This window comes from Schistocerca gregaria, chromosome 1, assembly GCF_023897955.1.
Source record: "Schistocerca gregaria isolate iqSchGreg1 chromosome 1, iqSchGreg1.2, whole genome shotgun sequence".
Classification (NCBI taxonomy): Eukaryota; Metazoa; Arthropoda; class Insecta; order Orthoptera; family Acrididae; genus Schistocerca; species Schistocerca gregaria.
This window is the reverse complement of record NC_064920.1, coordinates 218,168,634-218,193,930: the sequence shown is the minus strand read 5'-3', so window position 1 is coordinate 218,193,930 and position 25,297 is coordinate 218,168,634. Positions and strand designations below refer to the sequence as shown.

Sequence of the window (25,297 nt, the reverse complement as noted above, 5' to 3'; positions counted from 1 at the left end):
AGGCCTACAATTTCATCCCCTACTGTGAGATGCATTATTAGAAGCCACTAAAATCTAAATGCCTGGACCCTTAGCCTCTGAGAATGTACCTTGCTGTGGGAGATGAAATGATACACAGAAAAATATACATAAGGCTGCAACCTAAGTCCCAAAACCAGATGTCACCAAAGAAGAAGGAGGTATCTCTTTTTCACTCAGTGCTGTTCATACCTGCAATGCTTCAGCCTAATTATTCATCCGAGCTATGATATTCTGAAGCAGTACTTTGAAATTTACCACACCTTGCTTATTTTTTCTTCACATCACACTAAGGGGCCTTGTCACTCAACAAACACAACCACGGTATTGTAGGCAGGAATCATGTTGCTTGTGAATCTCTTTGTGTGTCGTATGGATCTTATCCACATCCTCACTGTAATGCTTACGTCACATACTGTGTTAACCACCATCTATTCCAGGTCCTTTCCTGATAATAATTATTTCATAACATGGCTACCTACATTTGAGGTGACCCTTGTTCTCTGCTAACTGAGAAACACCCAGTGCTTAGTATTCTCATCTTACTGTCACAGACATTACTTAATTAATTTCTATTGTCATCTGTCTTTTAAATTTTGTGATTTATGTATATATCTTTTGTTTCCATTAATTTTTCCTTTATTGCCGCCTTCGTTGTTTTGTACTTATTGTCATCCATCTTTATCTCATATCTGTTTCTTTATCATTCCCCTTCATTGCTGTAGTATGCTCGCAGTTTCGTTGTTCCTTCCTTCATCTGCTCTGCTGCTGCTGCTGTTGTTGTTGTTGTTGTTCTTCTTCTTGTTGTTGACTTCTCAGATATCCAAATTTTATCTCTTGCTGACATCTTTGTTGGTGGCACTTCTACATATAACTGATGTATCCGGTAAAAAGCGGTATGTACTTGACCTGGTATGGGAGAATAAATTTTGTGCTAGAGGCACCTACAAAATAGGTGCTGTACTAACTTATTTACTGGACACCTGTATAACTGACACGCTATTTATATAAATTTTTGTTTTTTGTGTTTGTAAACAGCATACATTTATGGCCAGCACTTAGTGCCCCACTTAGTGTGAGAATGACATACTCACAAAATTTGTTGTGATTTGCACAGTAATCTACATATACAAGACCATATTTTAGTGCAGATACATTGAAAAGTGAATGCTTAAAATTCTGAAGTGTACTGAGTTATTAATGAAGTGTAACAGATTTTTTGGATATTAGTGAAAGAAATTGTTCTTAAAGAGATTATGTCACAGGTGGTGTAAGATGTAACACTTTACAAAATAGAGAGCCCCTTATAATCATAGTTTTGTTCAGGTTAGCATAACTTCTCAATCTTTTCCTATTATTCATTACAAACATGTGTTCATATTAGATACTTCTGTTTCAGGTTAAACCAGCACTGCATTGACACAGCATACAATTTTTACAAGATGGCACTGACAAGGCAGTTAACAAAAGGAAGAAAAAATACTCATGTTGTAGCAGCCTGTGTTTACATGACTTGCAGAGTTGAAGGAACAGCACGTATCCTTTTAAAGGTGGATTCATGTTGCATTTAAATTTCCTTCTAATTTTTATCTACCATGTAAATATACAGTATAGTTTCGGGAGACGTGTCAACAGTGTGAATTACTTTATATAACAAAGAATACTGAGAAGTCTTATTGCTGTGTAGTGTGCATGTGTGGATTCATGCTATGAATACCCCCCATGAATCTTCTAATTGGAAGTTGAAAATTTAATTCCAGTCATTTGTTTTTTCAGGGAGGTGAAAATATGATAATCTTAAGGCAGCAAAACCGTGGAATACAAGGGGTGATTAAAAAACATCCCAACCAAAGGAGTCCAAGAGACATTGATGCCTAAGGCTTTGTGAAGATGGGTGTTGTCATGCAAGAAGCACACTTATCTTGTCGTTGTTCTCCTTTGGCTTTAAATGCTCCTTTTGAGATTTTTAGTGTCTCACAATATGTTATGTATTGATGCCTCTGCTCCTCCCCCCCCCCCCCCCCTCAAGGGTAGGAATTCAACCGAAATGCTGTCTTTTCAGTCCCAAAATGCCGATACTATATTTCTTTTGTCTAAAATAATAGTTTGAAATATTTTGGCAGATGGAGAATTGGTGTCATGCCACTGTAATGACTGTCTTTTTGTGTCAGGTGTGCAATGAGCCACGCAAGTTTTATCTCCAGTCACAATGGAGCTCAGTAAACCCTCATCTTCTAATTCACATCATTGAAGAAACTTGCAGGAACTGTTACCCAATTTTACTTGTGCTGCTCTATCAGCTGTTGTGGGACCCCATCTTGCACAAAGTTTCCTGTATCCATAATTTCTCTGAGTGTCTCATATAGAAGAGTTCTGGAGACTTGAGTAAACATTGCAAGAATTTCAACAACTATCAACTGGTGGTATTCACAAACAGTTTCCTCGATTTTTTGCTCCAACTCATTAATCAAAATGGAAGGTCTTCGACTCCTCTTTTCATCATGAACACTTGTTCTGACTCCCTAAACTACTCAAACGCACATATTCCATTCAAAACACCCTTTGGCGTAAACTGTTTTGATTCATGATAAAAATTTATTAGGTGTTATTCCTTCCTCAAGTAGGAAAAGAATCGCAGCACGTGGCTTGCAACTGGCGGTAGTTCTTACCGGTATATTTCACGTGACAGGACACTAAAAAGTGATTTTACATTCTGCCATCTTCCTGATCTTCCTGTGATGCTTGCTCCCATCAGGGGATCCCCCCCCCCTCCCCCACCCACCCGCCACCACATCCCCCTACCATTCAATGTCTCCAACTCTAAAAAAACAATGTGACAGCCTGTTAGTCACATTATACTCACTTTCTGAACATGCTTCATACGCGAGTAGCCAAGAATGCTTCCCTTTGGTACATCACACTAAGATTACTGTGTGATGATTTTGCTGATGAAATCTGCACTTAGTTTTTTTGTGAAATGGTTTGGCACAAAAAAAATTTCAGAAGAACATGAATTTAATGATAATTCACTCAAAATATAAGATTCTAATTTGTATATCATTACTGAAGTTGCAGAATCAAATGACTGAAGTGGATTTTGAGATGAACTTGGAGCTCGTATTATAGAAAGAGAAGAGGAAGCAGGTGAATATCAGATGGGAATTATAATAATGCAAGAAGAATTTTACAGGACACTGAAAGATCTAAGTGGAAACAAGGTACCTGCAATAAATAACATTCCTCCAGAATTACGGAGATCCTTCAGGGAGACAAAATCATTCCGTCTTGTGTGCAAGATATGAGAGAAGTGAAATGCCCACTGACTTCATGAAGAATGTTGAATTCCAGTTCCAAAGGAGGCGTGTGCTGACAGGTATTAATACAATTGAACCATCAGTTTAGTAAGTCATAATTGCAAAATATTCACACACATCATTCAAAAAACTAGTAGAAGCTAACCTTGGGAAAGATCAGTTTGAGTATCAGAGAAATGTAGGATTGTGCAAGGCAATACTGACCATACGATTTGTTCTACAAAATAGGTTGGAGAAAGGCAAACCTATGTTTATAGCATTTGTATAGTTAGAACAAGCTTATGACAATGTTGATTGAACTATGCTCTTTGAAATATTGAAGGTAGCAGTGATAAAATACAGGGAGCAAAATATTATTTACAAATTTTACAGAAATCAGACTGCAGTTATAAGAGTCAACAGACATAAGAGGGAAGCAATGGTTGAGAAGGGAATGAGACACATTTGCAGCCTATCCCTGATGTTATTCAATTTGTTCATTAAGCAAGCTGTGAAGGAAGCAAAGTATAAATTCAGAAACGTATTTGGACAAAACAACTTATTTAAAGAGATGGTGACTGACTTATGCAGTTTTGTTAATTTTTCATACAATCACTTTTCGTGAAATAATTGTAACCTATTTTGGCCAACAATGACCATTCTCAGATGCTACAGGCATCATTTGGTGAACAAACGTTCATGGTTTGTCAGACTGTAAATATAATTCATGTCCAGGGAGAAAAAAATAAAAGCTTTCAGGTTTGCCTACGACATTTTAATTCTGTCAGAGGCAGCAAAGGACTCTGAAAAGCAATTTAGCAGACTGGGTAGTGTCTCAAAAAATGTTACAAGATGAACATTGTCAAACATAAAATGAGGGTAATGGACTGTAATCCAATTGAATTGGGAAACACCAGAGGAATTAGATTAGGAAATGAGACTCTAGCAGTGTATGAGTTTTTCTATTTGCAAGCAAAATAACTGATGATGGCCAAAATATAGAGTATATAAAATGCAGGTTGACTACGATGAGAAAAGCATTTATGAAAAATGCTGGTTTTATTAACATGTAATATCAATTTCAGTTTTATAAAGTCTTTTCTTCCATGAAAGTGAAAAGTGAGCAATAAACAGTTCAGACGAGAAAGAGTAGAAACTTTTAAAATGTGGTGCTACAGAAAAAATACTGAATATTCTACAGATAGATCAAATAACAAATGAGGAGGTACTGAATTTAATTGGGATAAAAAGAAATGTATGTCCCAGACAAACTAAAAGATATGATTGGTTGATGGGACACATTATGAGGCATCAAGGAATTGACAGTTTGGTAGTGGAAGGAAGTTTCGAGGGTAAAAATCCTACAGGGAGCCCAAGATTCAGAAGGATGTAGGATGCAGTAGTTATTTAGGGACTAAGAGGTTTGCATAGGGTAGATCAGTGTGGAGAGCTGCATCAAATGAATCTTCGGACTGAAGACCACAACAACAACAAATGCATGTACCATTACCCTTGTGTTTCTTTAATAAAATATACATTCAGTTAAGAAAACTAATAAATTATGAAACAGCATTGCTGCCAGAACTTATCTTCAGGGGACAAAATACATACCATAGTACTGTTGATGTACACACATATGAAAGTGACACACTACCTACCTTTTGGAACTAAAAGTTCCTTCATTGCTGAGGAAAGAGGGGGTAAGCTAGGAAAGGTGAAAAAGGAAGGGCAGATCATTCAGACCCTATGATGAGTGAGACTCACCACCCAACAGGACCAATAGTTCCAAAAGCTAAGTGGTACGTCTCTTTTTGCCTTTACATGTATCTACGGGCCGTGCTGCTCATTTCACCTGCTGAAGAGAATTACTGGCCAGTAGTTCTTTCTTGTAATTTACTACAATATACATTCGTAATTTGTAGGTATGGAGTACTGTTGTTTAGAAATTAGTCAACAAGTTATATTTAATTTGCCATGTATTGAATATTACAGAATATTATTTTGGATTTTGTTTTATGTCCTGCAAATGCTTGACTGCATATTATGCCTTCAGTATCTTTATGATGAATGCAACTTCAATCACATAAAAAACAAAATTGTTTTGGATAGAAAAGGTTATTTAGTTTGATTTTTTTCATAATTATTTAATTTAATTTTGTACACAAAAAATGCTTAACCTCGTACTTCAGATGTAATCAATGCTTGATATTCAAGCTTACATTTAATTTCCCTGTGTCTATAATAAACCATTTTCTGTAACCTGAACAAAATATTTTAAATTTGTCTTCTTTATTTCTTTGACAATGTACAATCCTTGTCTGCACTTATAAATGTCTGTCTTGAGCACATATTATCCTGTACAACTCACACTGCCAATTTCAGCTTACTGCCTTCATCAGAGATTGTATTTGTTTATTTTGTGTGGGAACATTCATTGAATCTTCAGTGCAAATATCATTTTCACTACACATCACAAGATTTGTACCAGCTACACAGATTATGAAATCATTGTTATGTAACATTTTGTCTTCTAATTCTCTGTCTTCTACCGTGAATTATTTTTTTCCACCACACATCTAACTTTAATATTAATGTTTACATTTGTAGTATAGCAGCTAAAGCAGCTAACTTTCTTTCATGGCTATCTGAAAGCAAAACAACTTTGCACTTGTTGCTGTGGATTTTATAATGAGTTGCTATTTTCTTTGTACTGTCAGTGAAATATTTGTTGTTGACATTAATGCACTCATTAGGCCTGAAGACTCGTTGCTCTTGCTGTAATCTTTACATAGTGTGTTATCCTTGTTACTTCACTTTATTTAATTAGCTCCTAGAACTTAATTATATTTTATCAATGAAATTCTTTTTCCATTTCTTAAGACTGGTGAATTAAATAAGGGTAAGGGTGAGAAGAGGAAGAGCAGCTAAATTTAAACTGTTTGCTAATTTTATTTGTTTCCTGCTCTTGAAGGTATGTCATAATTTTGTGTATTATGAGCAGTCATCTCAAAGTTCCTCTCAAACTCTGTTGTGGAATGTAGAGACCAGTGTTGGATTCCTTCGCAACAACACTTGATGGAAACAGGTTGTAACTGACAGTAGTCAACACAGACGAGTCATAGTCATAATAATTGAAGTGTCTATACACATCTTTGCTTGTAGACCCCTCACCAAATAGTAGAATTTTCAGACTGTCAACAGGCACACAAAAAAGAATGAAAACTTTGCTAGCTTATGTGAATCCTTTAACTAAGGTGCAAACAGATTTCCCACACCATATGCTCACATGACCCTAATCCCCTCACCATCTGAAGAATCAGCTGCAAAGTGATGTCCCCTTTATTACCCTTTGTCAACACAGACTGGAACTCTGAATCCAGTGATGGGGCAACTGATGGTTTTAGCAACTGATTGGCCAGTGTATTGTTTTTTCAGTTGACTGAAGCAGCTGAATGAAACTAACCTCTGTAGGTCACCAGGCATATGAATGTTTCCAGTCTCTAGGTTTGTGTGATTTTGGTTACATACTTGTTCAGCCTTTTTGGTTTTATTTGAACAATGACTAGATATGTCAACTTTTAGGGAGACAAGTAACATATTTCAAGAAGAGGTGAGTAAAAAGTATATTTCTAAAAATGAATAATTTTCAAAACTTACATATTTATTTGCTTAAATATGAATTTTCATGGTTCTAACATTGAATATGGATCTTTGGTTGGTTTTAAAAGGTTGATAACTGTTGCCTCATTATAAACTTATGTTTATGTAAATAAACAATTACTGTTTATTTAAATTTATTGAGGCTCTGTCCCCCTCTTCCCACTGGATTTCTCCCATTGCCCATTATTTGTATTGGTAAATGTTGAGGTGTGAGGTGATGTGAATAGAAAGTAAATAAGATAATTTCTTTTAATTGTTTGTTCATAAACATGGTTGAATAACAGAACTAAAAGCCACTTATTGGCAATCAACAAAAAGCAAATATCAGAATGACAGTGACAGTGATGACAGGTGATAAAAGAGTGCTGTCAACAATAACAATTAAGCGGTGCCAAAACAATAACTTTTTTTTCCTTCTTGTTCTTCTTCTATTTTTGTGCATCAGTGGAGGTTGGTAGGATTATTAACAGATTTGGAATGCTTAATTTAAGGGGTGGTCAGATGCCCTTCCTGTTGCCACCCCATTACCCTCCTCTGCTATGGGCTATAAGTACCCCAACTGTCTGCATGTGAAAGTGAACGAAAGTTTTCTAAACATTTGCAAATAATGTAACTGATGCGGAACTTGGATACCAGCCCTGTATTCGCCAAGGTGGACCTGGGATATTGCCATAAAACCACATCCAGTGTAGTCGGCACACTGAACCTCACTGAAAACCTCTACCAGGTGGATTCCACCCGGGGCCAGCACAACTCCCTGTCCCGGAAGAGGCACTTCAATATGTGCAGCTATCTGGACACGGGGGGCGGGGGGAGTTTGAATGTGTCCACTTAGAACTGAATTGAGCAGGGGTCAGACAACTCCAATTGTAGTTCCCAGTGGTCTATAAGGGGTGTGACCATGGTTACAACCTGTTTACTGTGATGGCTTAAAAAGCAAGAGATTAAGACACCAAACAACTAAAAGAGATAGGCTTTACTGTAATTTTGAAGTACTAATCACTGAATGTGAAGGGAGCTTCATCATGCCCTGGAAATGCTATATGTGCTATTTTCTGGAAGCTGTTAAATATAAACAGATTTGTGCACGTGTATATGATTTGTATATACATAGCCATCAATGCAGTTTTTTGAACAATAGATTTACATTCCACACAAATAAATGACTGAATAAATGTTTAAGGGATAGACTCAAATGATTTTTAATTAATGACGTCGTCAAACATTTTCAGTAAAGCAGAATGCAAATAGCCACTAAAATCTGGCAGTGTACCTTTGTTCTGCAGGTAATTCTAAGGAAACTTTTATGCTCAACATTTTACTCCCTATGATAGATCAGCTTAATTAGTTACATGTCAATTGCATCTGGAACAACTTCATCCACAACAATATATTAATCAGTTTTAAATGATACTACAGACTGGTCTCATTCAGAACAATGAATGGATATCTCAATCAACTAAAACATTGAAGGATGCCTGGCTCAACCATCAGAATAACGACATAGTGGTTTCACTTGAAAAGAAAGAATGAATAAGTCAGTCAATATGCAGAACTATGATGGACTGCGTCAACTGTTTTCATACATTTACTCTACCAAAGACTAGTTTCATTCGAAAGAACTAAATGAATTACAATCTGAGCACTATGCAAAACTACGATTAATTGAATCAGCTGTTCCTCTATATAGCTTTGATAAATTTTTCTCCACGTATTCCTAAGTAAATTACCAAATTGATGCCTAAAAATGTGTTGCCAGATACAGGTTGTGTGACATGAACCAAACAGAATAAAATTATAGAAAAAATTCCGGTAATGCCAATACACACCCACCCACCCACCCACCTACACACACACACACACACACACACACACACACACACACACACACACACACAACTATTCCTAGGTTTTGGAATTGTTTGTTCCCTTGTCAGAGAGGAAATAGGGATAGGTCTGGGAAAGTTGGAAGGGATGGGCAGCTCACTTGGACCTCAGACTGAGAGGGACCCACTTGTTGCGAAGATTGTGGAAAACAAATGGTATATAAATTTACACACTTTTTAGACCTCTGGTAAATTGCATGTAAGGTAGATGTCTCTTATAACAGCAAAGTATATTAATTATAGTGAATTTTACTGTTTTCAGTCTGAAAACTAGTTTGATGCAGTTCTCCACACATGTCTATCCTGAGCAAGCATCTTCATCTCTCAGTAACTACTGCAACCTACATCCACTTTTAACTGCTTACTGTATTCAAGCCTTAGTTGCCTTCTACAAATCTTAACCCCACACTTCCCTCCAGTACTAAATTGATGATTCCTTGATGTCTCAGAATGTGTCCTGTCAACAGATCCCTTCTTTTAGTTAAATCAGGCCACAAATTTCTTTTCTTCCCAATTCTATTCAGTACTTCTTCATTTGTTAATATTTAGCATTCTTCTAGAGCACTACATTTCAAAAGCTCTTCTTGTCTGAAATACATATCATGCATGTTTCATTTTCATAAGACTCATTTCACTATCGTGGTTAGAGTAGTTTTCTTGAGACTTGGTACTTACTCTTTTTTGTTTAGTATTCTAATGAGAAGCTCCTCATTATGTACTGGTCCAGATTCTGAGTTGAGGGGAAACTACTGTTGTGTATTTAGTTCACTGAACATAATTTCAGCCCACGCAAAAAACTGCAGTTCATCAATAGTACACAAATACTTCAAATGAAATTGTAGGCAGCTCTCCAGAGCTGAAGCATGAAAGGAAGGGATGCAAGTACAGCAATGGAAAATCTGAGATAGAATATTAAATATGTATATCAGGCTGGGTCAGTACCCACCAAGTAATAGTAGCATTGAACAGCAGATAGATATGTAGAAAGGTATGGTTACCAGTTAAGATTTGATAAAATCCTTAATCATAAAGCTAACACTCGCACAAAAGTGTGTGTGTGTGTGTGTGTGTGTGTGTGTGTGTGTGTGTGTGTGTGTGTGTTTGTTAGTGCATGAGTGTCAAATTTTCTCACATGTGTCAGTAGTTCCGTGCACAGCACCAGAGTTGCTGGATTTATTCACACGAAGAGCAGATATTTTATTCCTCCCCCCCCCCCCCATTTTATATGTTAATTATTCTATGTGTTTTTTTTTTTTTTTATATTTCTCTTCCTCTAGCGTGTGTTCCTTTTATATGCCTTTAGTAATGCTAGCAACGAGGAGCTCACTGACCTCGACTAGACTATTGCACATTACTATAATCGTGAGGTCTGTATTTTAGTGCCACACACACAAATAAAGTTCCATCATTTACTTTAATGTATTCTGGCATATTCACCATTTCTGTAGCAGGCATGGCAGAGTTGCAGGACCTAATTCATTTATACTGCTGCTAAAGTGGTGACCTCGACGTGATCTGGCCTACCTGCACGTGTGTAACACCAGTAAAGAATGAATGAGAATAAAGCGGCTGCTAACTTGGCAGTGTGTAGACTAGTTGTGAGGCTACCTCTGTTCTGGCCACAAAATGAGGTGCTGTGGTTTTGCCCAGGTAGAGGCAATCAATTTTTTCTTGTTCAGGCATTACCACAGACACACGTAAAATTGCATTGGTGGTGAGGTAATTGGAGCAGCAATATGCGGCAGAAGTGGAAGATATCATTGTCACACCACTTGAAGGGAATGCATACGAACGGTTGAAGACGGAACTGATCTGCCGCATACCTGCATCACAAGAAGAGTGCATCCATCAGGTACTAACTCAAGAAGATATTGGAGACCAAAGAGAGTCACAGTATCTGCAGCATCTTAGAAGCATAATTGACACTGGTACTGTACCCGACCATCTGTTGCATACAATCTGGAGCAGTCACTTACCTCCATCTATCAAGGCAATTATAGCGATGCAGTCAGAGATGTCAGAAACCACGGCGGAATTGGCTGACAAAGTGCTGGATACCATCTCACCCATGCATATTATAGTATCAGCCATGCAGTCCGCGAGTACAGCCACCATGGTGGCTCGAGCTGAGTGCAATGCATTAGTGGCAAAGGCCAATCAACTGACGCAACTCATTAGCCAGCTGGTAGCGTGTTGCAGTATTGGTGGAGATCGCAGCCAGCCAAAATACAGAAGACACTCCCACAGCAGGGCTGCTTCCCGCACACCTGTGCCATCACCTGATGCACAGGACATGTGCTGGTACCACCAGCATTTTAGGGAATGTGCGTACTGCTGCACCAAACTGTGTGAGTTCCCAAATGCCAGCGGCAATTGAACATAGGCACTTTGTCGAACTGCTGACCAACATCACAGCACCTATTCAGCAGCGATCAATACACCGGTCGTAAGTACTTGACTGATACTGGCTCTGACTTATGTATTTACCCAAGTATGATGCAACATCAGTGCTGACCAAGTATGTCATTCTGCCTGGCAGCCGTGAATAACTTGCCTATTGTAACAAACATATCGCTCGCACAGAATAGAGCTGGATCTTGGCCTCTGCGGTGCGTTCATTTGGAGTTTCATGGTGGCAGATGTGGCAGAGTCAATAATAGGAGCTGTTTTCTTGGCTTACTATAACCTTTTGCCAGACACGACCAACACCCGCCTTGTAGATCAGACCATCGGGCAGATGGCCATTGGTTTCCAGCGTCAGACATCCACCCAATCTGCCCGGCTGATTACCGCCAGTAACGATGAGTACACCATGCTGTTGAAGGACTTTTCAGTATTAATAAAGCCACTGGGAATAATGAAGAATGTCGGGCACAACACTATGCACTGTATCAAGACATCTGAGGGGCCTCCAGTCTCCTGCCGACCATGACGACTGACACCAGACTATTTGAGGATACCAGGTGTACCGGTATGAAATGAGCGTTAAGATACAAATGTGTCGATAGGGAACATTTGTTGTGAACGAGCCTTAATTTTTTTTTCTTTGGTTGGTATGACATCTGTCAAAGATATTTAGTATACATCAAGTCATGGAACAAACAACATCATATGTTTTCATCATGTTAACAATGTCGAATTTTGTACCATAAAGTGATGATTTGCGGAAAGCATTAATTTTTTGTTTTCATTTGAAAAAAAGTGCTCCAGAGTCGCATTGAATGCTCGTCGAGGCATATGGTGATCATGCTCTATCTGAAGCAACATGCAAAAGATGGTTTCAATGGTTCAGAAATAATGATTTTGATGTAAGAAATGAAGAACATGGAAGACCACCAAAAAAGTTCGAAGACGCTGAATTGCAAACAGTATTGGATGAAGATGATACGTTGAGTCAGAAGCAAATGGCAGCAATGCTAAATGCTGCACAACAAACAATTTCTGACCGTTTGAAAGCTATGGGAAAGATCCAAAAGTGTGGAAAATGGGTGCCACATGAATTGAATGAAAGACAGATGGGAAACCGAAAAACCATTTGTCAAATTTTGCTTCAAAGACATGAAAGAAAATCAGTTTTGCATCGAATTGTTACTGGTGATGAAAAATGGATTTATTTTAAGAATCCTAAATGAGAAAAATCATGGGTTATTTCGGGACAACCTTCAACATCTTCGGCAAGAAGGCAGTGCTCTCTGTTTGGTGGGATCAGAAAGGTGTGGTGTATCATGAGCTTCTAAAACCTGGTGAAACTGTGAATACTAATTGCTACAGACAACAAAGGATCAATTTGAACTATGCATTGATTGAAAAAAGACCAGAATGGGCCAGAAGACACGGCAAAGTAATTTTTTTACACGACAATGCACCTGCACACAAAGCAAAACTGGTTCAGGATACAATCAAAACACTTGGCTGCGAGCTGCTACCCCACCTGCCGTTTTCACCAGACTTGGCTCCTTCTGACTACCATTTGTTTTCATCAGTGGGACACGCATTGGCTGAGGAACACTCCGATTCCTACGAAGAAGTTGAAATTGGATGTCTGATTGGTTTGTTTCAAAAGATGAACATTTCTTTTGGCGTGGTGTCCACAAATTGCCAGAAAGGTGGTCAAAATGTATAGAAAGCAATGGTCAGTACTTTGAATAAAATGTTTTTAATTTTCAATTCAAAATTAGTGTTTCATTTTCACAAAAAATGCTCATTTCATACTGGTACACCTGGTAGACAAGGCCGAGTCTGATAACATGATCAAAGAGGGCATCATGCATCTGTCTGACAGCCCCTGGTTTTCACTGTTACACATTGTCCCCATAAAGAGTGGCGCATGATGGCCTTGAGGTGATTACAGAGCTCTGAACACTTGCACAATACCTGACAGGTATCTGATACCTCTGCTCTGTGGCTTCCACTACACATTGAGTGGTGCTTGTGTGTATAGTGTGTTAGATTGCACCAAGGCATACGCACAGTTTCTGGTGGCCAACGAATATATACCAAAGACAGCCATTATTATGCTGTTTGGCTTATTCGAAAGCAAATTTATGACTTTCGGTCTCTGGAATGCAGTGCACACATGGCAAAGGTTCGTTGATTCAGTGCTGGACTAGTCTTTCTGTAATACTTACCTGGATGACGTTTTGGTCTTCTCAGCCTTAGTAGAACAACATTGCCAGCATCTCATCAAGGTTTTTCAACAACTAAGCGAGTACAAAATTGTGCTGAATGTGGCGAAGTGCATCTTTGGACATTCGCAAGCAGACTTCCTAGGCCTCTGCATTAGTCCTTCAGGCTCGCTACCATTGCCGGACAAAATAGTGGCTATCTTCAGCTGCCCTGGCTGGCCACATGCAAGGAATTAAGACGCTACCTAGGGATGCTGAACTTTTATCAGCAGCATCTGCCGCATGTTGCGGCATTGGCGGCCTGAAGGCTAAAAGCAATTTGACTATTACCTGGATGGACGACATGAAGGCAGCATTTGAGAAAACAAAACAAGTGATAGCGGACGCGGCATTGTTGTCACATCACGAGCTGAATGCACTGTTGGCTGTGGTTGTAGATGTGAACCACACAGCGATAGGTGGCATGCTTCACCAACATGTTGGTGAGGTCTGGCAGTTGCTAGCTTTCTTGTCTAAAAAGCCGACCATCTTGCAAAATAAATGGAGTATGTATGCCCGCAAACTGCTGGCGATAAACGAGGCTGTCAAATACTTTCATTCTCATGTTGAGACTCACACCTTCATACTGTTTACAGATGACAAGCCACTGATATTTACCTTCCAGCAAAATAATCTGAACTGCTCGCCAAGGCAACAGAATCAGCTGCTGTACGTTGTGTATACTAAACTTTCCCAAATAATTTTCCCTATAAGAAAGCAGAGAGCTTAAATAGACATAAAATTTAAATACCTATCTAAAAACCAATACAGTGAGTTATATGTCAGTATGAGATAAGCTGGGCAGCTTCTTGATCATCTTATCAATGCATGAATTCAGTTTTAGTTCATTACACATTTGGTAATCAAGTAATTATACTTAGGGAGTTTCATTGTGTATAGTAATTAATACTTGATGGATTGATATGGTGTGTAATGAATGAGCTGCACATTCAGTTGTTGGGTGTAAATAAGTTTGGGTCCATGGTGAGTACTGTTATATCATGAGAAGTTTTTACAGTTTCTTGGAGGGATTTTAATTCCCATCCTAAATCATTAATGTCAGGGAACAGGTACAAGCCAACTATAAAACCTTTGATAATCATCATTTTACATCAACCCGTTAAGAGTTTAGTTTTCTACCTGAAGTGCTGTCCATTAATCTGACTTGCCTTCTTTTATGGAGCTAAAACTCCAGCCCTGGTATTGTTTTATTTTGTACAGAATTATTGGCCTTGGGTTTATCACAGGAAATATTAATAGAATTATTTTTCTTGTTTAGCACTGCAAAAACATCATTAATGAGAATATCTTTGCCATTAGTTTTGTTATAAACCTCTAAAAATTACTATATATATTTTGTGCATTATTTTCATAAGATTGTTGATTCCATCAGACACACTTATATCAAGCACTAATCTCCCATCTGTATTCACCTCAGTATAAACAATACACTGTGTGACAGCTCACTCAATCTTCCTAATGCAGTTGAAACCTTAACATCTTTTCAGATATGTTGATTGATTTCAGTGATGTGCTTCAAATTTGTGTGTATGAACTGGGACGCACATACCTCCGATTATCACAAGCTTTGTGTATCAACATTCCATCAATGGGTAAGTAGCAGTGCTATTGATTTTGGTGGTGGTTGTGACGCTGATGACAATTTCAATACTTTCTGAAGGGGCTTCTTTTATTGATTTCTTTCATTTAATACTCTGTCAGTTTTGCATATTTAAATATATCCATATAAATCAGTGCATTTCCTCAGACTTACTCAGTAAATGCCATGTGAAGCTCAGCAGTGTTTCTTCTAGAATAGAGATCCCAACATCACTAGCGATGGTGCATATTCAATCACTTTTGCCTCTTCTGTAACTGAAAAACTTGATATGAAAAAGGACACACAGATTTTATACATACTGTGGCACTAGCTACCATCACAGTCCTAGTAGTCAGAGAGAATGAAAGTAGAAAGTGAATTCAATTCATCCATGTGATAAGTTAACTCATTCTTTCAGTCAGCAAGGTGGGGCCAACACGGTTTCATACATTTGTGTTTCAGCAGAACATTCTAACAGTCGATCTGTTTAATGTGAATTGGACATATGGTGGATAAATTGGATTTATTAAATTAAAAACCTTTATCAAAGATTAGACTACACTAAAGGATATATTCCTTTGTTGGAAAATAATGTAGTTGATACCATTATTGCATTTGCTTCTACTAAAACGCAGTATGAGTGTAGTCTGGATGTTTAGCGTTTCGATCAGTCATTTACAGGACCTGAGATACTGCTTAATTCATGAAAATGCATTTAATATACTGGGTGATCCTGTGATTATGTTACTAACTTTCAGTACGATAGAGAAGAGTAAATGTATCTATTTGAGGTAAGGGACTCTGGCCTGGAAGTGACCAAGTCGAAAGTTACAAGCAAAAATTGTACTGACACCTTCGACAGTGGACTATATTTTTCTGTGATATTGCCAATAAATTAGAAATAGTGAAAGTCAACTGAAGAAGGAAGACCAGCTTTCTCTTATATTAACAATTGAAGTACCCTACTTAAAAAGAAATTACCGTAAAGTATTTCAGTTTGCAACTTCCATTGTTCAATTTATAGTATAGTTATCATGAAGAAAGCTGTCCTGCCATGACAGTGGCATATCACTCCGCTATAAAGAAAATTAGGAGAAGAAGGGCATAGTGACAGTAAGGTCATTAAAACCCAAAATCTAGTTGAGTTGGAAAAAGGGAGACCAGTGGATCAGATGTGGACTTGTTGTTGAAAACATCTTGGTCTTCATCTGAAATCACTTGAATCATTATGGCTGGTACTGTGAATCCTTTTTGAAAAAACAAAAAACAGTAGTACCTTTATACAGAGTGGAATATATAGATATCACCCAGTTATAGCAATAATGTGGGACAAATTGAATCAAAATTGGGCTAGTTGATGGGTACAAATTTTTGAAGAGAAAGGAGAATTAATATGAAAATAGAAAGTATTAAGTGGAACAGAAATAATGGAATTAGTAAAGAGTGAAGGCTATGTCACATCGTACAGTATATAGTAAATAATGAAGAGGCACAAAAGAATAAGTCGAACATTGTAGTGTAGCTTTCAAATTTGCATGCTTATCTAGAGTACTGCATGACTTCTTGAATGGTCATGTTATGTACTGAATATGGGTGTTAATTTTTTTTTTAAATTGATTAAGAGACCTCCTGTTCTTTCTGGCAAGACTGGTATGCTACTCTCAGTATCAAAATTTTTCCTGTTTTCTGGAATTGTTAGTTTAGTTTCATGCAGAATTTTAGCTGTCTTTGTCTCTTTTTCTTCACATGTAATGTTTTGGAGATAATGTCAAAGCAGTCAGTTTTTGCAAGAGCAATTGACACTCAAGTTTGCCACAGTTCTAATTTCAACATCTCTTAAGCTTCCCCTTCTGCTGAATGGTTTCAACTTATTTTGTGGGCTTCTGATAAGCATACTTTGATCAAAAGTATCTGGATTCCTATTAGTGGACATTAATATGGTGTGTACCCATCTTTTGCCAATATGATGGCTTTAACTTTGCTTGGGACACTTTCAAAGGGGTGTCTGAATATCTGCCTAGGAATGGCAGTTCATTCTTCCTCAAGAGCTGAATCCAGATTGACATTCTGACTCATTCCAAAGGTGTTCCATGGTGTTCAGATCCGGACTGTGTCCAGGCCAGTCCATTACAGGAATGTTGTTGTGTGCAAACCACTACCAGACGCAAATCCTATTTCGTTCCCACATGGTATAGTGTGATTCATCACTCCAAATCACTCATTTCCACTCATCCACTGTGCAGCAGCATCATTCTTTACACAACCTCAAGTGTTACTAATCACTGATTACAGAAATGTGCAGCTTATGAGAAACTGCTCAACTATTGTTCTCCATTATTTTAACTCCCTATGTAAAGTTATTGTACTACCTGGACTGCTGGTAGCTCTTTGTTCTCACATGTAATCCCTTCCATTGATTTAATGCAATCTTTTGCAATTTTCAGTGGTCCCTGTCCGTCAGTACATACTTGAGGTCAGCTTAGGCTTGGTTTATCTGTCATTCTTCCTTTGCATTTCTGCTTCACATTCTCAATGTCAACAATCAACTTAGGCAGCTTTAGAACAGTTGAAATGTTCCTCATGGGTTTGTTACTCAAGTGACATCCAATGACTAGTCCTCGTTTGAAGTCACTGAACTCTCCTGACTGACAAAACCTGTTGTTACTGCTTCTCTACTGACATTAATAATCTCCTCCTCCTTTTATATTGCTAAGTCCACTTCCCATGAAATCTAGTGCAATTTTGCTTTACAAAGAGTTGTCCAGATGATCGGAGAGTGTGTTCTTGTGTGTTTTACCAGGTGAATAACATGCATCACTTTGACAGTTTCTCTTTTAGGAAACCACATAATTGATTGCAGTACTGAAAGGAATCTTGAATTCAAAATGAATCACCTCAACTGCAGGAAGAGAGTACTGCAAGGAATCTTGAATTCAAAATGAATCACCTCAATTGCAGGAAGAAACCAGAAAAACATTTGTAGAAGTTTTATTTATTCGTTTCTACATTGAAATTCAGTGACAAGTTTTCTCATTGCTCAAATAACTATAAACCTGACAAGGAAAACTCCCCATTGCAACCCCCCCCCCCCTCCTCACCCCTTCCTCCCCCTTTCCCTCAGATTTAGTGGTAAGATGGCCTAGTGGATAGCCTGTCAAAAACTGAACTCACAAAGCATGAAAACACGAAGAAGGTGTACTGAACTGTGAAACAAAGGAAAATAGAAACAGTGAATGGTCCAAGCGCAACAAGTGCAATATCAAGCATTATCCAACAGCTGTGCAATCATGGTTAAGTGGTCACGGTGTTGAAATGCAAACTGGATGAGCCGTCTTCAAAACTCTGTTGTGCCCTTTTTTATTTTTTCCCCATGACATTTTGAACTGTCCATTCCATCATATAAGTGTTTGTTCTGTTTCTGTAGTCCTGGCAATTGTCATAGTATACATTGGTTATACAATGTGAGTAGCATGGTAAGAATATGTTACCGTCACAAGTAAATGTGACGAATAGTGAGAGCAGGTGAGCACCTTCAAAAACGTTAAAAACATATGTTTTGACAGAAAACAGAGAAACTGTGTGATTGTGAAACTGTTGTGTTAATTTGTTGCAACTTATGTGACAAACTATTATGTTTTTCCTTTATTTCCTTGAGAGTAGAGATTCCTGTCATATGACAGACATACTGTCACTAATGTTGTGTTGACACACCAGACATGTTTTTTGGCGGAACATTCGGTTGATTTGTCGCCTTGTCATCAAACGTTTGTGGTTCCCATTCGAAAGCCACTTCCATTTGGCTGCTAATAAAGAAGTTGAGCAAAATCAACTGTCATTATAGGTCCCTTCCTTACACCTTACCATTGCGAGTGGACATTACAGCGTGACACTGACACAAATTTGAATATAGCAAACAGTGGTGGGAAGGGGGGGGGGGGGATGATGGACACAAGGGAGATTCGAACACAGCTTGTTCGCTTGGCAATCCAATACTGTGACCACTTAACCATGACACCATTGCTTTTTTTAGACTGCACTTCATGTTCTTGGACCATTCACTGTTTCTATTTTACTTTTTTTCACAGTTCAGTATACCTTCTTACTGTTTTCACGCTTGATTTGGGTTCAGTTTTTGTTGGAATTTCCTCTGGGCCCTCTTACCACTATATCTGAGGGGGGGGGGGGGGGGGCGCGATGGGGAGTTTCCCTTGTAAGTAAGAGATTCATGAACATATAATAGGGTAATAAACAGAGAATATGATTGAAAGGTCGTGATTGTTGATTGTTATCATGGTGACAAATGCGGAATAATTAATTTCTTTAGGTATTTGAGACAAACTAAATATGCCATCACAGAAAGGCATGTAAGTTTGGAGAAATTTGGGGAGGATTCATGTAACAGAATCTTTCTGTGAGGAGTGTGGATCATGTGTGCACTACATATCAGAGTTTCCTGCCCAGGTTGCTGATAATCTGTGGCCTGCAAGCAATGATTTTTTATATTAGACAGCTCTCCACCTAATCCATAGCCTTAGGAGACCCCAAAGTAGTTGTATGATACACAAAATGTATTTGCAGTTGCAAATATGGACAACTGTCGGCTTCAGCTATGTAATGGAATGACAACAATGAAAATTTGTACCCGACTGGGACTCAAACCCAGATTGATTAATTGACTTGTGGGAAGGGGACCAAACAGTGAGATCATCGATCCCATCAGATGAGGAAAGAATGAGGAAGAATTCGTTGATTTGGGTGAGGGGACCAAACACTGAGGTCATAGGTCCCATCGGATTAGGGAAGGATGGGGAAATAAAGTTGGCCCTGCCCTTTCAAAGGAATGATCCCAGCATTTGCCTGAAGCAATTTAATGAAGTCACGGAAAACCTAAATCAGGATGGCTGGACACAAGTTTGAGCCATGGTCCTCCCGAATGCTAGTCCCGTGTGCTAACCACTCCACCAACTTGCTCAGTCAAACCCAAATGGCGGTAGCCTTATCATTACACTGTCCGAGCATGACTATGGCCAGACCCAACCTTCCATGTGTCATCAACCATGTGTCTACACCTGCAGTCATACATCTATATTATGTATATTCTCATACAAGGGAGACCTTGAGTGAGTAACTTTCAATTACAAGTAATTGAAAGTTACTCACTCATGATAATCGGGAAATCCTTGTAATTGAAAGTTACTTACCCATGATAATCGGGAAATCCGGGTTTGAGTCCAGTTTGACACAAATTTTCATTGTCATTATTTCATTATACAGCTGATTGTTATCCACATTCACAATGGTGAATACATTTTATGTATTTCATAATAGCTGTAGTTGCCGCATAGCCTGTTCCTTTGGACATGCATGCTTATCGGAAGGAACATTTCATTGTACTTCTGAACACCACAGGCACTGAAATATCAACTTTCTAAAATATCCAAAGAAATGCCCCCCCCCCCCCCCCCCTCCTCCTCTCACACGCACAGACCAAACAGTTATAGTTCTAGTGATCAACTGCCAAAGCATTTGTAACAATATGCCACAGTTTCAAGCATCTGTATTCTTAAAAAGCAGTGTAGATCACATTGTACTAGACGTAGAAAGCTGGCTTAAACCTAAAACTGATAGCAATGAGATTTTTGGGCTAAATCTAAGTGTATCAAAAGGACAGGCAAATAGTAATTGATGTGTTGTATTTTTGACAGCAGATTAGAAACTCAGGCCTGCAAAGATAGAAATTGAAGCTGGATGCAACATTGGGCTAAACTTACAAGGTGTGTTTTTTAAGTAAGTACCATTTTGAAATTAAAAAGTATACGTGCTAAGATATCTCAATAATTTTATTTTTACATGAAAGCCTGTACCTTGATCTTCTTTTCTACATAATTTCCATCAATATTGAGGCACTTGTCATAACATTGTACCAGTTTTTGAATACCCTCCTCATAGAGGTCTGCCACCTGACTTATTAACCACTGGATCACCACTGTTTTGACTTCGTCATGAAGACGCTGACCACCCAGGAGCTTCTTCAAGTGCAGGAACAGATGGTAGTCACTGGACACAAGATCGGGGCTGTATGGAGGATTTTCTAGAGTTTCCCATCAAAAAGATGTGATGAGATCTTTGGTCTGATTTGCCACATGCGGACGGGCATTGTCTTGCAGCAAAACAATGCCCTTGCTCAACTTGCCACGTCTTTTGTTCTGAATTCAACAGTGCAGATTGTGCAATGTCTTACAGTAAGCTGCTGCATTGATTGCCTCATTACAAGACAGAAATTCCACAAGCAATACTCCTTTTCTGTCCCAAAAAACTGCGCATATGATTTTCCGGGTAGAAATTGTTTGCTTAAACATCACTTTTCTGAGTGAATCTGAATGCCGCCATTCCATGGACTGTTACTTTGATTCTGGTGTGACATAGGCCACCCATGTTTCATCTTGAAGAAACACCTGGGTGGTGAGCGTCTTCAAGACGATGACGAAGTCAAAACAGTGGTGATGCAGTGGTTAACAAGTCAGGTGGAAGACTTCTATGAGGAGGGTATTCAAAAACTGGTACAACGTTATGACAAGTGCCTCAATATCGATGGAAATTATGTAGAAAAGTAGATTAAGGTACAGGCTTTCACGTAAAAATGAAATTATTGAGATATCTTAGTATGTCTTTTGTTAATTTCAAAACGGTACTTACTTTAAAAAAGCATGCCTTGTAGTATGAGAATGGTCATAAACTTATAACTTGACCTTTCTGTTGACCACCAGATATACTATCATCTGTAACTGAAAACTTCAGAGAAAACCTCAGTTTCCTAGTACATAAGTTTCCCAATCTCTCTGTCATCATCAAGGGAGACATTAATCATCTAGCAATCAGTTGGGATAGTGTCATTTTTCTAGTAAGTTCCCCAATCACACTTTCATTTTCAGAGCAGACTTTAATCATCCAACAATCAGTTGGGATAGCTTCAGTTTTGTAAGTGGTGCGCATGGCATGACATCTTGCAAAAATGTATTAAATGCTATCTCTGAAAATAAATACATCAGATAGTTTGTAAGCCCACTCTTGCTGGAAATATATTAGATCTAAGGCAACAAACAGATATGACCCCTTTCAGAATGCCTCTGTTTAAACTTGTATCTATGACCATGAGGCAGTTGAAGCAACAAAGTACAAAGGGCAGCTACAACAAATACAAAGATTGAAATGTTCAGTGAATTACAGAAAGATGCAACAGTGTCATGTCTTAAGGAGGTATTGATCAGTGGCTTTGAAAAACAGCTGAAGTCACTAAACTTGAACAAATCTCTAGGACCTGAATAAATCTGTATCAGATTCTATATAAGATTTCTGGTCTATCTTTTAATCACAGTGTACCATCTGTTCTGGAATCATAGAGTGTTCTGAGTTGAAACGTAATGATATATCTTGAACAGAATGATCTCCCCCCATGCTATCTATCATAGATTCTGAAAACTACAACCATGTGAAACCTATCTTACACTGTTCTCTCATGACATTTTGAAAGCCATGGATCAAGGCAATCGGGTAGATGAAGAATTTCTTGACTCCCAAAAAGCATTTCACTCAGGACTACACTTATGATTATTATCAAAAGTACAATCCAGTGGGATATTTAGTGAAATTTGTGACTGAGTTGAGGAATTCTTGGCAGGGAGTACACAGCATGTTATCTTGGATGTATAATCATGGACGGATGTAGAAGTATTTCAGATGTACCCCAAGGATGTGTGTTGTGACTCATCCCTGAGGAAGTGTGTTGAGATCCTTGCTCTTCATGTTTTATATTAATGACCTTGCAGACATAATTAATAGTATCTTCAGACTTCCCCAAATGATGTGGTTGTCTGTAATAAACTACCCGTACCATTTGAAAAAAAGATGGACACATTTTCAGGCAAATCTTTAAAAGATTTCAAAATGGTACAGGTATTTGCTACTTACTTTAAATGCTTAAAAAATTAATATGCTGCCTTCCAAAAAAGGAAACTTATAAGGATATGAAATGAAATGATCAAATGGTCTGTCTTAGGTAAAGCAGGTGACGGCGTTAGTTTCATCGGCAGGTTACTGGGAAAATGCAGTCAGTCTACAAAGAAGATTGTTAACCCAATGCGTAAGTAACACATCTCAAAATGTAAACATGATATATAGGAAGGGGAAGGAAAGGGAAAGGATGGGTGGGAAGTGTGATGTCTAGCAGTGCAGAGCATTGTGAAACCGTGTTTTATAAATGTGTGGGATCCATACCACATAGAACTATATTATGTCTGCAAACTGAACAATGAGCAGGTGAACTCTCACTTTCCCTACTGGTTGATTCACAATGAGTGCCTAGAGGCTAATGAGTTATACTGACTCTTTCACTGCACACCTTTTAAATCACTGGCAATGAAATACACAAATTGGCCACGAGAATGTTCATTTTACACTAATTCACTAATACTACATAGAATACAAAAAGTACTATGTAATATAATTAACAAAAGAATCACACATGAACAGAATATATCTCCATCTACATCAGTACTCTGCAATTCACACTTAAGTGATGACAGATGATTCATAGAACCGCATTGACTGTTTGTTCACTGTTCCACTTTTGAATTATGTGAGGAGAAAAACGAACCCCACAATCTTTGTATGCAGGCTCTGATTTCTCTTATTTTATTACAATGATCATTTCTTATTAGGTAGATGGGAGTCAATAAAATACTGGAATATTTGGAGGAGAAAGTTAGTGATCGAAATTTTGTGACAAGATGTGGCCACATAAAAAAAAGCCTCTTTTGTTCTAGTGGTTGCTACCGCAGGTCACTTTTTGTGATAATACAAAACAAGCTGCCTTTTCTACAATTTTTTCAGTGCCCTCCATGAATCCAATCTGGCAAAGATCCCATGTTGCACTTCAGTTGTCTAGAAGAAGGTGCACAAGCATAGTGTATGCAATCTTTTTATAGAATTTGTTGCATCTTCTAAGTGTTCAGCCAGTAAAATATGGTCGTCAGTTCACCTTCCCAACAAATTTTCTTTGTGATGGTTGTTTGTAATTTTAGTCCTAGGTATGTTGCTGAATCTACAACCTTTAAATTTATATGATTAATCACATAACCAAAATTTAATTGATTTTCATTTTCACTCATGTGGAGGACCTCACACTTTTTATTGTGTGTGTGTGTGTGTGTGTGTGCGTGTGATTGTGTGCGTGCGCGCGCGCGCTTCTTGCATCTTGCGGAGATGTCTTGTTTTTGATCTCCTTCTGATGACCTTACTAGATGGTGAATGACAGCATCATCTCTGCAGTCTAAGAGGAGTGCTCAGATTGACTCCTAAATTATCTTTCTTTGGTTTCTATAGATAACTTCCTGTCAGTTACTATCAACTATCAGAAAATCTTGAATCCAGCCACAGATTGGTAGCAATACTCCTTATGCATGCAACTTAATTAGAATCTGCTTGTGAGGAACAGATGACTTCTGGAAAGCTGAAAATATGGAATCAACTTGAGAACCACTGTCAACAGCACCCATTACTTTGTGTGAATGAAGATGAATTGTTCTATCTGAATCAATGCTATTTATGTGTCAGTATATCATTCTCCTTGAAATATTTCATGATGTTGGAACATAGTTTATGTTTCAAAATCCTACTACAAATCAGAGTCAATGTTTTGGGTCTATAATTCAGCACATTATTTCTATTGCCACCTGTGCAACTTTACAGTCTGTAAATACTGATTTTTTGTTTATCGGTTGGTTTTACATGACTGCTGGAACTGGAGCTGTTTTATCAGCATATCCTGGAAGGAACCTAATTAATATATATGCTAGACCAAAAGACTTGCCTTTATTAAGTGACCTAAATTTTTTCAATGCTCGAAGCATATCTGCTTCTAAATTACTTATGTTGACAGTTATCTGGATTCAAATTCTAGAATATTTACTGCATCTTCTTTTGTGAAAAAAAATGCAGAAAACCTTGTTTAGTAACCTCAGTTTAGTGTCACACTCATTAGTAACATTGCCATTGCCATCACACACTGAAGGTATTGATGTCTTGCCATTGGAATACTCTACATACAGCCAAAATCTCTTTGGATTTTCTGACAGATTCCAAGACAGAGTTTCATTGTGGAAACTATTAGAAGCCTCT

The 25,297-nt window shown here is 38.1% G+C and overlaps 1 protein-coding gene across 4 annotated transcripts in view; it reads left to right on the top strand.

Moving 5' to 3' along the window:
* The window catches only part of LOC126337296 (transcription factor IIIB 90 kDa subunit), a 342,489-nt gene that overhangs the window by 45,910 nt on the left and 271,282 nt on the right, over positions 1 to 25,297 (top strand). For 2 of the 4 annotated variants that reach the window (XM_050001455.1, XM_050001457.1), the window contains 3 exons: positions 1,418 to 1,554; positions 15,030 to 15,134; positions 23,178 to 23,261. In XM_050001455.1, coding sequence (XP_049857412.1) covers positions 1,418 to 1,554; positions 15,030 to 15,134; positions 23,178 to 23,261 — 326 coding nt within the window. The remainder of the gene's footprint in view (positions 1 to 1,417; positions 1,555 to 15,029; positions 15,135 to 23,177; positions 23,262 to 25,297) is intronic. The other 2 variants (XM_050001456.1, XM_050001458.1) reach the window with 1 other exon arrangement.